General features: G+C 37.1%; 2 protein-coding genes and 1 long non-coding RNA gene across 10 annotated transcripts; all 3 read right to left on the bottom strand.

The window, feature by feature from the left end:
* Nucleotides 1-380: 380 nt before the first annotated feature.
* LOC105180244 lies at nucleotides 381-5,788 on the bottom strand. Of its 8 annotated transcripts, XR_002286493.1 has the most exons (6): nucleotides 4,633-5,788; nucleotides 3,538-3,655; nucleotides 3,210-3,462; nucleotides 2,502-2,592; nucleotides 738-1,679; nucleotides 381-555 (listed from the first exon to the last, which is right to left on the bottom strand). It is a non-coding gene; the product is annotated as an uncharacterized LOC105180244 (long non-coding RNA). The 8 variants fall into 8 exon arrangements; XR_002286492.1 differs by lacking the exon at nucleotides 2,502-2,592; XR_002286490.1 differs by lacking the exons at nucleotides 381-555; nucleotides 738-1,679 and adding an exon at nucleotides 1,703-2,377.
* A 1,613-nt stretch (nucleotides 5,789-7,401) lies between these two features.
* LOC105180246 (cyclic phosphodiesterase-like) lies at nucleotides 7,402-8,410 on the bottom strand. Its single transcript, XM_011103921.1, has 2 exons — nucleotides 8,102-8,410; nucleotides 7,402-7,461 (listed from the first exon to the last, which is right to left on the bottom strand). The coding sequence occupies exons 1-2, from the start codon at nucleotides 8,408-8,410 to the stop codon at nucleotides 7,402-7,404; spliced, it is 369 nt and encodes a 122-aa protein (XP_011102223.1).
* Nucleotides 8,411-9,317: 907 nt separating this feature from the next.
* On the bottom strand, nucleotides 9,318-10,449 carry LOC105180243 (oil body-associated protein 2A-like). The gene is made up of 2 exons (XM_011103920.2): nucleotides 10,093-10,449; nucleotides 9,318-10,004 (listed from the first exon to the last, which is right to left on the bottom strand). Exons 1-2 carry the CDS (start codon nucleotides 10,352-10,354, stop codon nucleotides 9,544-9,546), a joined length of 723 nt encoding a protein of 240 aa, XP_011102222.1. The 5' UTR covers nucleotides 10,355-10,449; the 3' UTR covers nucleotides 9,318-9,543.
* Between the last annotated feature and the right edge of the window lie 219 nt (nucleotides 10,450-10,668).

The following is a 10,668-nucleotide window of genomic DNA, read 5'->3' as shown; positions in this document are numbered from 1 at the left end:
TTTGTGTGTGTATATATATGTGCAGAGGATGTAAGTATGTAGGGGATTTTCAGTTATTGATTGATTAATGGGTTTAGGTAGCTAGGGCTCTTACGATATGAGTTGACCTAGCAACTGGATTGGTGCTATCCTCTTCTCTTTGGCCCTTGGAACTTGTCTAGCTAAATAAAACCAATTGTCTCTAGAGATAGGTCATTCTTCTGTACCGAACAAGGGCCATGCTTGGTATTGCTGTGACAACTCATCCATCGCGTGCTAACCAATGACATAGATGATGGTATTGTCACGCCCCCCCTCCTATATATATATGTAAGACCAAAAACTATTTCTTTTTCGTTTACGTTTCTTTTTTTGTTGAATGCAGATGGGTAATCAAGGAAGATAATGATGTAATTTCTTATCAGATCAGACCCATTTTAACTTAAAGTTACCACGTATGAGTTGGATTGGTAGAACAAAAAGATGAGAGGATGAAGGCATCGATCAGAAGCTGTGTATAACGTATTTGCAAACCGTTGATTGAGGTCATATGGGCTGTCCACTTTGCCTTTGAATCTGTACTAAAAAGGTAGACCACATATCAACACCATAGAAAACTAAGAAATAATAATTTCTTGGGTAGATAATTCTCTTATGCTCAGAACCTTGAAACCCAACATTCAATTACGAGATTAAGTAAAATTAATTAAATTTGTTTTTCTCGTAAAGTACAGAAAACATATTAGAATGTTACTTACCATCGAATTAGGAGTAATGATTCACACAGAGTTGATAGACAAGTAATGTTTTCTTTCATTGCCCGTGTTTTGATGTCTGAAGATATCCCAATGCACTTGGCATTGGAGGAGTCAGGTTGGGGTACAGAAATGACCCAAAAAATGTGAGATGAAGAAGCAAGGTTGTAGTAATTGAACTTCCTATTGGCCATAACAAGAAAATCTTCTTTGTATCTAGTGTGAGGACCACAGTGACAGTGATAAAAACTACATCCATCACAACATATGTTATACATATCATCGCCATCATTCCAACGTCCAATGACTTGACTTCTACTACTCCATATGAACCTAAATCTATATATTACCAGCTGCTACCGATCACTGCATGCTCCTTTATTTTATATACTCAGAAAACAAAACGTCCGATTAGTAATAAGAGAATGAGGTAGCTGGACAACAGCCAAGATTTATGAGTCTACACATATATGTATTCTTAGTTTCTAAAACCAGGATGATTACACAGCGAATCTATACATCTCTTAGTTTGCAATATCTGGGCGGTCCTCAACAATATGTATTTCACTTTTGCTGAGAGTGGAACGCGAAAAGGCAAACTTTATTCGGAATCAAGAACCCAACTCCTCCACTGGATTTGATGAGATCCTCACAGCACCCACAACAGAAAGGAACGGTGGTGAAAGTATGAAAAGGGAATTATTTCTTTGCGCGGATAAGTTTTTTACTGATTTTGAACAACAGAGAAAAGTGATCACATTCCTCAAGTCTATTTAGAACCAATATTCTTTCTTGAAAGGGGACCACGAAGATCAAACTCTGATATCATTTCGGGCTTCTTGATGTTGAAGTCTTGCAGGACTTCAATGTGAGCACCTAATCCATTTAATGCCCCGCGCACCCCCCACAGCTCAATTATCACCTTCAGCCATGGATGCATCCTTGCTGATTGACAAGTTTAACTGATATCATCATATCCAACAATACATAATAAATCAATAACTTAAAAGGAACTTCAATAAAATGATTATTGACAGGTCCATCCTACTTATACTTCACACAAACATTAAATTCAAGTACAAATGTATTTTCATCACTAATAAAGAAATGATCCCTCCTGCACGGTGAGGCCAAGAAAGAGCATATCGGAATGGCCAAGGTCGTCCCAGTCCAAATTCTGAAAACATATAGTTACACATTAGGCTATCACTATTAATGCAACCGACCACTATAATCATTCTGCGTCAGATTGACAAGATACTGGGGCCTCGCCCATTATATATCAGCATGTAAAAACAAAATATTTCTGTCCTCCTTGCTCTCTTGATAATCTTAGAGGGACTCAACGCTAAACAGATTTGTTTGAAACTTTTAGTACTCCGTGCATTTTCATTCATGGTACTTGGATATCAAAGATCTAGTAATGAAGATAACTCAAATCGCCCAGTTGCACTAGCATCCGTCAACATGCATATTCATCAATCTCATGCAAGTGTACAACGTTTACACACAAAACAAACTAAAGGAAACAGATGTGGAAGAAAGAGCAGAGGGAGGCCATTGAGAGAGGAGTGAAGGAGGAGATAGGGGAAGAGAGAGACGATTTCTTCTTTATGGGTAACACCGTTGTATATGGCCTCCATCTGAGGAATGATTTGATTAAACTCAGTCTATTAGATGGGTTCTCACTCCAACACTCTTCGATCAACCTGTAATACAGTATAAAGAAGAGTAGAACTACTTGTTAATGTTGCCATTGATGCTAACCATTAATGATGACCATAGTATTGGAAGGTAGGGAAGTGTGGCTGCAAGCATCAGATTATACTGTGTCTCCGCATTTCGTCAGAGCATCTCCCTGTTACTCGAGTATTAGTGTTTGGAATATCCTAATCTAAAAGCACTTCAGGCACACAGGAACAAATACTACTTAACAGAGAAAAGGAAAGTTTATGGACAAGAAGATCAATAAAAGATCTTATAGTTTGCATAATTATGTGGAGAAAGATGTTTCTTCTTATCAGGATCTAGAAAACATTTATAGCTTGATACTATCACATGAAAGACAAAAAGAAGAAAGAAATTACATACTCTAATAGAGTCTTCACATGCATGAACCATGCCCATAGTAATGATGCAGTAAAAAAACAGTATAGTATAAAAGCAAAAAGGCAATGACACCATTGGAAAAAGAAAGAACATTGGAAAGAAAAATTATCATAGTTCATATCAATGTAGGAAAAACCAGGGATGAACCTAGAGCAACCATTAGAATCTCAATGCCATGACTTTGTCCATTTTCATGATCCCAGAATTATTAAAGGAGGAAAAGAATGCAGAATAAAGTTATTTATTAAAGTACCAAGAAAACATACACATATAGCTAGCAAAGAAAAGTATGATAAACATATAACCAAGCTTTTCAAAAGCAAAATTGAAAAGAGGAACCAATGATAAGAGCTTCCTAATGGATACCTTTGGTAAATATTCCGTCAATCATCGAAGGACCACTTCGCTTTACAATACCAAGAAACTGGACAACATTTGGATGTTGTATCTTCTGAAGCAAAGGAGGCTTATCTCCAAATATTTGGCTGTTTAAAGACCTCAACTTTATCCTCTTCGGCAGCTCCCCCCTGAATGGTTTTAGCAGCAACTTTTATCCACCCCAACAACATCCAAATGTCGCGTTTTCTGAAGCAAGGAAAGCTCATCTCTAAACGCCTTCCTGCAGAAATCCAGTAAGTTAGAAAACCACCAAGTCGTAAAGAAGTACAAAATATGTTGTCTGTTTAAACCTCACACTTTGTCCCCCCATGAACAGCCCCCTCCCTGAATGTGTTAACAGGAACTTGTGTCCACCCTAAGAAGCTGTTCAAAGGTTTCCTCAAAAAATGTTCCGTCAAGCAAACATGAATTACCTAAATAAAACCAAAGAAATTGTTTGAAGAAAAGTTAGCAAAGAAACTGACAACTTGGGAGTATGTAATAAGACTAAAATTATATGAATTTTGATTGAACCATCTTAGAGCACAAATTAACTGGGAGAATCTAGCCAGACATATCAAGCATTATGCAATTAGTTATGCAATAAGAATGAGTTAGAGTCCCTTTTTATATTGTACAGAAACCACGCTAACTCTTCTTCGATCAGTGCTGCTACATCAGCAACTAACCCTAGCATATTCTTAACCAGATATAACCGCATTTTCCTCATCATTCAAAGCTATTTAAGATCATTGTACTGTAGAGAGCTAAGTTACACTGCCTAACAAATGGAAATATGACCAGGATTGGGAAACAAGAATTTGGCAACTAGCTAGACTTAAGTTCGAATAGATATCTCAATAAGTTTTGAGACATAACAGAAGTGTATCAAACTAAAACCCAGCGTAGAAAAAAAGATAGACCGAAAGAAAATGTTTATAATATTTGACAACACTGAATATTATATGAAAAACACAGCAAAGTACCTTTTTTTTTTCTAATCAGCAAGATAACTTTATTATTATAATACAGACAATCTCATATTCTAGCACCGCAAATGCATTTTGTGCATGCCAGCTAATGAGAAACGCCATATAGACATAAACACTCAAGTTGAGAAATGGAAGTGGAAAAACAAAGACTTGATTTAGAAAGTTTTTGTCCACATGAGAAAAATCTATGGCACATATAAGTGACTTACTAATCGTTTTTACCATCACCATGTTTTTCCAATTGTTTGATCACATCATGATTTTTTCAATGTGGGGCATTTGCAATGAGGCTGTATAAGCAAGTTCATGCCACTAGAAGACAAAACTAGTATACACACCAAAACACAGACATCGATCCCTACATAAATTGGAAAGGATTGAGCATTGATTTAACATGTATCCAGACTAATAATTCAAACCTGTAAAAGTTGGCTTAGATATCACTCCTTTGTGCATGGAATCATCTCATGTAGCTGATCCCATCATTAGCAAGCAAATCGCTGTACATACAAATAAAGTGGCCTCTCATAGCATAAAACTTGTAGACTGACAAGGCTATCAAGTCCTTTGGGGCATATGTTCTGAGCTGACATATCCTCAATGAAGTTAAAGATAATAGACTTAAGAGACAGACCACATGGTCATGCCTTCATATATACTGTACTACTAAGAAACAATAGACACAAGTAAAAGAATAATTAGTACATAAATCAATATATCAAAACAAGTGTACATAATGTGGTTTTGAGACTCAAGGTTCAGGTTATAACGTGCTTCCTAACTGAAAAACAAGTTACTTAAAATAAACAAATAATTGCATGGCAAAATCAGAAAAACCAAAAACTTAACGAATCTGTTAAATCATCATCAAGATTCTAGTTTCCCAACTGTCCAAAGATCAGAGAAAGCGCTTTTACAGACTTATCAAGTAAGAGAAGATGATTCTTGAATTCCAGAAACGATTTTGAATATTGACTAGTCAAGAAAAGATAAAGTGTTCTTGAAATCGGCTGTTACCGCCGACTTATCAAGAAAATATAAGCCGATTCAAGAATTCCAGGAAACATTTTGAATCAAATTATCAGGAAAAAAGAAGAGCACTCTTGAACACGAGAACATGTCAAGAAAAGAGAAGATGGTTCTTGAATTCCAAAAAACCATGAAATTTCACACACGCCTAGTCCACAACATAACCGTCAAAACAGTTACTCAAAAGACGAACTTTTACATTGTTGATAAACAACTTGTTGGCGATTACAGCCCTTGTGAATCTCCATCTGAAACAATTCAAAGAAGAGAGAATTCTTAAACGCAAAAAAGCAGAGTAAAAAGGGTACCCGCAATCACCTCGCTAGTACCAAGAAGGTGAAGAAGAAACTGCATAGCGTCTATTGAAGAGGGAAGAGCAAAAAAGAGTAGAGTGAATGAATGCTTGAGTTGGGCATGAAGCCATTGGATTCAGGACAACACCTTTTTACTCACTATAATCGCAATCGGTGATCCCACCACATAAACCAAACTGTTTCTACCTTTGGACATAAAAGCATTTTTTTTAACAGTTTTAGAAATAAAAGTTACATTTCAAACAATGCCCAACTCAAGCATTCATTCACTCTACTCTTTTTTGCTCTTCCCTCTTCAATAGACGCTATGCAGTTTCTTCTTCACCTTCTTGGTACTAGCGAGGTGATTGCGGGTACCCTTTTTACTCTGCTTTTTTGCGTTTAAGAATTCTCTCTTCTTTGAATTGTTTCAGATGGAGATTCACAAGGGCTGTAATCGCCAACAAGTTGTTTATCAACAATGTAAAAGTTCGTCTTTTGAGTAACTGTTTTGACGGTTATGTTGTGGACTAGGCGTGTGTGAAATTTCATGGTTTTTTGGAATTCAAGAACCATCTTCTCTTTTCTTGACATGTTCTCGTGTTCAAGAGTGCTCTTCTTTTTTCCTGATAATTTGATTCAAAATGTTTCCTGGAATTCTTGAATCGGCTTATATTTTCTTGATAAGTCGGCGGTAACAGCCGATTTCAAGAACACTTTATCTTTTCTTGACTAGTCAATATTCAAAATCGTTTCTGGAATTCAAGAATCATCTTCTCTTTCTTGATAAGTCTGTAAAAGCGCTTTCTCTGATCTTTGGACAGTTGGGAAACTAGAATCTTGATGATGATTTAACAGATTTGTTAAGTTTTTGTTTTTCTGATTTTGCCATGCAATTATTTGTTTATTTTAAGTAACTTGTTTTTCAGTTAGGAAGCACGTTATAACCTGAACCTTGAGTCTCAAAACCACATTATGTACACTTGTTTTGATATATTGATTTATGTACTAATTATTCTTTTACTTGTGTCTATTGTTTCTTAGTAGTACAGTATATATGAAGGCATGACCATGTGGTCTGTCTCTTAAGTCTATTATCTTTAACTTCATTGAGGATATGTCAGCTCAGAACATATGCCCCAAAGGACTTGATAGCCTTGTCAGTCTACAAGTTTTATGCTATGAGAGGCCACTTTATTTGTATGTACAGCGATTTGCTTGCTAATGATGGGATCAGCTACATGAGATGATTCCATGCACAAAGGAGTGATATCTAAGCCAACTTTTACAGGTTTGAATTATTAGTCTGGATACATGTTAAATCAATGCTCAATCCTTTCCAATTTATGTAGGGATCGATGTCTGTGTTTTGGTGTGTATACTAGTTTTGTCTTCTGCATGAACTTGCTTATACAGCCTCATTGCAAATGCCCCACATTGAAAAAATCATGATGTGATCAAACAATTGGAAAAACATGGTGATGGTAAAAACGATTAGTAAGTCACTTATATGTGCCATAGATTTTTCTCATGTGGACAAAAACTTTCTAAATCAAGTCTTTGTTTTTCCACTTCCATTTCTCAACTTGAGTGTTTATGTCTATATGGCGTTTCTCATTAGCTGGCATGCACAAAATGCATTTGCGGTGCTAGAATATGAGATTGTCTGTATTATAATAATAAAGTTATCTTGCTGATTAGAAAAAAAAAAGGTACTTTGCTGTGTTTTTCATATAATATTCAGTGTTGTCAAATATTATAAACATTTTCTTTCGGTCTATCTTTTTTTCTACGCTGGGTTTTAGTTTGATACACTTCTGTTATGTCTCAAAACTTATTGAGATATCTATTCGAACTTAAGTCTAGCTAGTTGCCAAATTCTTGTTTCCCAATCCTGGTCATATTTCCATTTGTTAGGCAGTGTAACTGAAATAGCAAATGATTCATAGTAAGTAACATCTTGACACCGGCTTACCACAGTATCACTTATTCTTCTACCTCTGTATCACATCTGTCTTTCTTTCAAATTCACTGAAATTGATGCAATTTATCATTTTCAATGCCACAGCAAGACAATCGAGAAATGCTTTCTACATCCTTAGTAGGAGGAAAATCATGCGCTTACTAACTCTTTTAGCTGAAAACAGAAAAGTAGTGTAGTCCAACATAATGTTCCCTCCATCCTTCCAAGTTAGCTTTCGATTTCTTTCTTTCTTCTGTTAGTTTATTTGTCTCCCGTTATCCACAGTTGCTTTAGCAAGCAACTTCTTTGATGCTCTGCCTCAGGCCAAAGGCCATCTTGACATCATTTTATCTCATTTTACAAGCTATGAAGACGGTGATCTTACAGCGCTCAGAAGTCAAAAGTCGAGGGGAGATGATTAAATTCAGCATATCAAACAACTCAAAAGCACGTTAATCACAGAACTCGTAGCCTCCAATTATCGCTGTCTCCGTATCTTGTTTGATCAGCGCGCAGTAACCAAATACTAATCCTAATCCTCCGCCCACCAATTTCAATATGCAATCAGATTTACTGTAAGAAAGTAGCTTTTACTAAAGTTACCTCAGGCGTTGGATGAAGCCGAAGGAAAACGCACTGATAAAAGAAACTGCCGGTGTCAACTTTCTCCACACTAGCGTCATACGCTTTGAGTTCCTCGCAGACCTTGTTGAACTTATCACACGCCTCGGTCTCCGTTAAGCTGATAGCGCCGACGACCGTAACGTGCGGCTCGAACTCGGGCCCACCGAACTCCGACCTGAGGCCCTCCATCAATTTCTTTAGCCGCGGAGTCAATTCCTCCGGCGGAAGTGCCCACACAGAATAGACATTTTTCTTGACTTGGGCCGGGGTACTGGTTGTACTCTCCATGAATATTGTGTAATGAGAAGAAAACCCGCAAAGTATTCCAGAAACGCAGAGATAGACGTGTAATTTGCTGTACGGTGAGTTGAAGTTCTTCTTCGGTGGTTTTACGCAGGGGATCTGGCGATGGTGGGGTGGCGACTGGCAAGGCGGTGGAGGAATACGGATTGGATGTGTTGGACAAAATCACATGGAGACCGTCGGATCATGTCAAGTGGACGTACATCAATAGTTAATAATAAAAGAATGTTGAAGTGCTATAGATTCAATTTTTTATTATAATTTAATGTGTAATTTTGCTTTGAGTCTGAAAAAAAAAATTACAAGATGAAATAAATGAGCAAAATATAAATTTAAAGTCAAAGTGAATACAAACAACTTTAGAAAAAGTAGTACAATATTTAGTAATAAAAACCGTTCAAAAATTATAATCATACATTCTTTACTTTTGCAAATAAAGTTTTAAGTGTAATAGGACTAAATAAAATAAAATACGAATAGAATGATTTATGATACACACTTCAGATATTCGGTATATAAAAAAATAAATCTCTAAATAATTTATTTATATGTTTCATAAAATAATGAAACTTCAAAATTAAAAAAATAAATAAATAACAGCAGCCGGACAGCGCGTCATTACATAAAAAAATATTATTTGAAATATTAAAATTAATTTATATTGATCATATATTTGTTGTATATTTTATATATTTAAAATTTTATGAATAAATAATTATTACTTTACATACAATACATAGTTAAATATTTTATATTAATGCTCATTTAATTAAATATACTCAAAAATTAAATCTTACAACTGTAATTTAATTAAAATCATTTTTGGCAATCTCAAGTGTTATGCGCCTCCGTACATGTGGGGGAGCACAGAGTACCATTTACCACAAAAGTATAAGAAAAGAAGAGAGCAGAAGCTATGTACATGTGAGGAAGCATAGAGTACCATTGACCACCACCATTTCCCGTCATCTATTTACGTACGTACACATAACATAACAAAAACAAAAAGCTTTCCACTTCTCACACTCCCGAAATAGACATACATTTTTATATATATATATTCTTAATTTCATCAAACCATTCAACTCCACGACATTGTCAGGCTTCCATGTCTCTCCTTATGGGAATGCTGCTATTTTCTTCATCTCTGTGCTCTCCACCTCGATTGCAAACCCCTTTCCATTCTGCTTCCAGTAATCTGCCTCTGGATTAATCCGCTCCGGCTCCGGCACCGCCAGTTCAGCCCTGGCAGCCTTCAGGGAGTCAGTTGATATGTTGTACTTGTCATCCCTCTTTTTCACTAGATCCAGCTTCACAATCCCCAAATCCAGTTCTTGGGGCGACATCATCAGCGCCGGCGGACCCATCGGAAGCTTATCACCTCTGTCAGTCTGCCAGGTGCACCAGAACTTGCCGTAGGTCTTGGCAAGATTTTCAAGTTCGGGCCTGACTACCATTTCTGGAACCCGGGGATTCACCCAAAGTCCTGATTTTATCTCATGTGCATGGGAGTGCCATAGTTTCTGTTCTTCTGGAGATAAGCTCTCAAATATTCCACCAGATATAATATACTCCACACCTGCACCATCCACATTAATTATTTATAATTCATGACTAATAATAATTAAGAAAGACAAACAAAAATCTATAAGAATTAAATAAAGGACCGATGAGGCGGGCGGTGGAGTCGTCGGAGTCGTAAACGGCGCACTGGAGGAAGTCCTGGTTGAGGCGGGTGACGTAATGGTGAGTCTCGATTTGGCGAGTCATGTCATGGCTGTAGAGAGCGAAAGTGCAGACGTGCTGGTTCATGTGCTTGATGGGCTTCAAAGATTGCAGCATCTGAGCCCCTTTGTCCAGCATGTGCTGCTCCACGCTCATCGGCTTCCCCCCGCCGGTCTTACCCGTCGTTTCCTCGGTTGTAGCCATAGGATATGCCTGATGATTATGAACTCTTTTTTCTTTTTTTTTCCTGTGTTGAATATTTGTAAGTTAAAAGCTTTGCGCATAGATGGATGGGGATGGAGTTTTGATAGTGATATAGAGGACAGAAGAGAAGTGTGGAGTGGCCACGTAGACATGCAGAGGCTGTCGAGGTGGCTCAGATTTGATGGGGCCTCACGGCAGGTGTTCAAGAAGGACGATGCTGTCTGCCTTTGCTTTGGACACGTTTTACCTTATTTGACTCAGAAATAATGAAAATCGACCACTCTACACTGGAAATGGCCGATCCCATAACTAGA

Source organism: Sesamum indicum, unplaced genomic scaffold (assembly GCF_000512975.1).
Source record: "Sesamum indicum cultivar Zhongzhi No. 13 unplaced genomic scaffold, S_indicum_v1.0 scaffold00448, whole genome shotgun sequence".
In the NCBI taxonomy this organism is placed as follows: domain Eukaryota; kingdom Viridiplantae; phylum Streptophyta; class Magnoliopsida; order Lamiales; family Pedaliaceae; genus Sesamum; species Sesamum indicum.
This window is presented reverse-complemented; position numbering and strand designations above follow the sequence as displayed.

Excerpts from the sequence above, each read along its gene's own strand:
- LOC105180246 (XM_011103921.1), bottom strand. The coding sequence starts at position 8,410 with ATGGAGAGTACAACCAGTACCCCGGCCCAAGTCAAGAAAAATGTCTAT. Across the intron at positions 7,462-8,101 it reads GGCTTCATCCAACGCCTGAG|TTACACTGCCTAACAAATGG; the intron begins GTAACTTTAGTA and ends TTGCTATTTCAG.
- LOC105180243 (XM_011103920.2), bottom strand. The coding sequence starts at position 10,354 with ATGGCTACAACCGAGGAAACGACGGGTAAGACCGGCGGGGGGAAGCCG. Across the intron at positions 10,005-10,092 it reads CTCCACCGCCCGCCTCATCG|GTGTGGAGTATATTATATCT; the intron begins GTCCTTTATTTA and ends TGGATGGTGCAG.